At 33.8% G+C, this 2,524-nt stretch overlaps 1 protein-coding gene across 1 annotated transcript; it reads right to left on the bottom strand.

Moving 5' to 3' along the window:
- Positions 1-1,416: 1,416 nt before the first annotated feature.
- On the bottom strand, positions 1,417-2,512 carry LOC111390609 (transcription factor bHLH120-like). Its single transcript, XM_023015673.1, has 3 exons — positions 2,399-2,512; positions 1,858-2,196; positions 1,417-1,771 (listed from the first exon to the last, which is right to left on the bottom strand). Exons 1-3 carry the CDS (start codon positions 2,450-2,452, stop codon positions 1,688-1,690), a joined length of 477 nt encoding a protein of 158 aa, XP_022871441.1. The 5' UTR covers positions 2,453-2,512; the 3' UTR covers positions 1,417-1,687.
- Between the last annotated feature and the right edge of the window lie 12 nt (positions 2,513-2,524).

Here is a 2,524-nt window from a genome sequence, read left to right as displayed (position 1 = left end):
TGTGATTATAACAAATTTTCATATAGTGAAAATTCTTTTATTGTCCATGATTTTCTACATCTTTTTATTTTTTCACATATATTCTTGTGTCCGTGTCCGTGTCTGTGTTCATGTTATTTTTTATTTTTTTTATTTTTTTGTTTTCTTGATATTTTCTCGGAAGAAGAGCATGGTGTGAATTAGAATATTTGCCAGATGTCATGGACAAAATTATAAAATACAAAATTATCTTAAATACGATAACTGTTTGAAAGATAGTGTGCAGAAGCTGCCCCAAGCTAAATGTCCCCTAGTTCCCTTGCTTCAACCACAGTTGGACTTACATGGCTCACCTTTCTTCTTCAGGATGTTTGCATTTGTGTTCACAACTTCAGTAATTAGTGATTACTTCACAATACTTTCAATCCGCCGATCATCCGTGCAGGTATTTAACACATTGTAATCGATTATCACTCTATGTGAGAGAAAACTGCAACATGAACCTTAGTAAACGTATTCTTCCATCAAAAAATGGCCATTGGATATTTTTTCCTAAATGTTATACATGTAGAAAATGTTATGCATGTAGAGCCTCTCACGGTAATTTTTAAAATCACAAGATTAGCTGCAAGATAAAGTGGATAACAAATAATAATTCTTTCCATAAGATTCAGTAGCCATTGGAAATTGTCTTCCTAAATCCTTCTAACTTTGTTTTCGCATTATCTTGAATATAAATTGATATACAGGTTAACTAATTCAAGGCAATGAAATATTGGCATGGAAATATATATTTCTGTTTCATAAACCCACCCCCGTACGGATTCGTCGAAGTTACAAGAGAATTTAATGCAAGTGCAAATTCACAAAATATTGATCACCTTGCAGGTCAAACAAAGGATTCATATAACACAAAAATTGTTATTCTTCATCAAATAATATCAAGTTGATTAAAAGAATTATAAACAAAAAGAAGAAAATATATAGGAGAGTTCGGGTTTTTTCCTCCTCATGGTAGGAACTTCTAGTTCCTTATATAGTCTGTTCCCTTTATTAAGGGAATTAGTTTCTCACGTCGATTAAAAATTAAAAAGGAGTGGTTAAATAGAGCTATATAAGGGAGTGCTAGGAAAAAGTGCATAAAAATTTTGATTGTCGATCCAACGATAGGGGAGGGAAAAAAAAAATTTGGGTGTGTGAGAATTATTGTGCGATTAATGTACATTTTATAACATTGTCCATCTTTTATGGCCTGTGATTTTTCTTTCATTTTAGAGTTTTTCACTAAATTATAGTGTTAATCTTGGGGAATGCACGAATAAATTGGTCAAGAGTTCCAACAAAGGTTATACTGATATACTAACACAAGAAGAAGAAATCCATGAGCTATATCTGCTGTCTAAGTCACAAATTTCTGCATTTGGTTTGTAAAGAAAATTTAATCAAATCAAACAACACTTTCATTTCAGATCATAACAAATTTATCTACGGAGAAATCTGCCCTCGTTGGGGGGAGCATGAACCGATGAGCAGATAGAAAATAAAACCTTGGACACTACAGAAGGTTCAATTGATTTTACATGAGCACACTCGAAATTGTCAAAGTACGTGGACATCCATTAAATTATATCCATTTACGTACTAGAAATTTTAAGTACACAGAATGACACAAATATGTCTCCAAAGTTCGCGTTCTGCTCACACTTACCTAAGAGGTCTTGCAACCTAGGTTAATCACATCTGTCAGTCTTTTTTGCAGCGTAGCAAGAACATTGCATTTGAGACCACTGGCCTGCAAATATGATGAGTAAGAAATTGTGAGCAAAACGTATGATAAATGAAACCCTGAATCAATCACTCATACGATTGTATCAGTACCTCACACTGAATTATATGGAGTGAACTTTCATTCTCTTTCACAGAAGAACAACTAACAACAATAAGCCCTCTCTCTAGTAATTCTACAAGCACGTTGGAGAGGGGGAACCCTTCCTCTTTGAAGCTGCTGATTAGAATTTCCACACCATCGGAGAAAGGGTTCACTGTGACTAAATCAGGTGAATAACTAGAGGAACTGCCGACATTGGCACTGAGAGTGCCTGAATTAGACAACATCTTTAGCTTGTCTCTTTGCAAACCTAGTTTCTTGATATTCTTTTTGGTATCTATTATGTAATTTACAGCCACTTCTATAAGATCTGATAACGACTTCTTGCCCTAAAACACCATGAATAAAATGTTACAGGTATCTTTACTGAAAAAACATACAATATCAACAAAACGAGCGTTTCTCCCCGTAACTTTAGGATGTTCTACATTAATTTTCAGTTCATTGGTAAATCCAGATGTTAATGTTCTGCAAAGTACATATTAAGGGTACAGAGAAAAAAAGAAGCACCATTAAAAATAATGAATTTACCTTCAGATGTTCAGGAGGAACAAGTGATCGAAGAGAAGCATAACGATTAGCCATTTCTTTTCTTCTCTGCCGTTCAATATCTCTATGTATAAGTTTCTTAATATTAGATTCGTAAAAAGTGTTTCT

Source organism: Olea europaea, unplaced genomic scaffold (assembly GCF_002742605.1).
Source record: "Olea europaea var. sylvestris unplaced genomic scaffold, O_europaea_v1 scaffold6983, whole genome shotgun sequence".
NCBI lineage: Eukaryota > Viridiplantae > Streptophyta > Magnoliopsida > Lamiales > Oleaceae > Olea > Olea europaea.
Note: the sequence above shows the minus strand (reverse complement) of the source record. Positions and strands in the feature narration are given on the sequence as shown.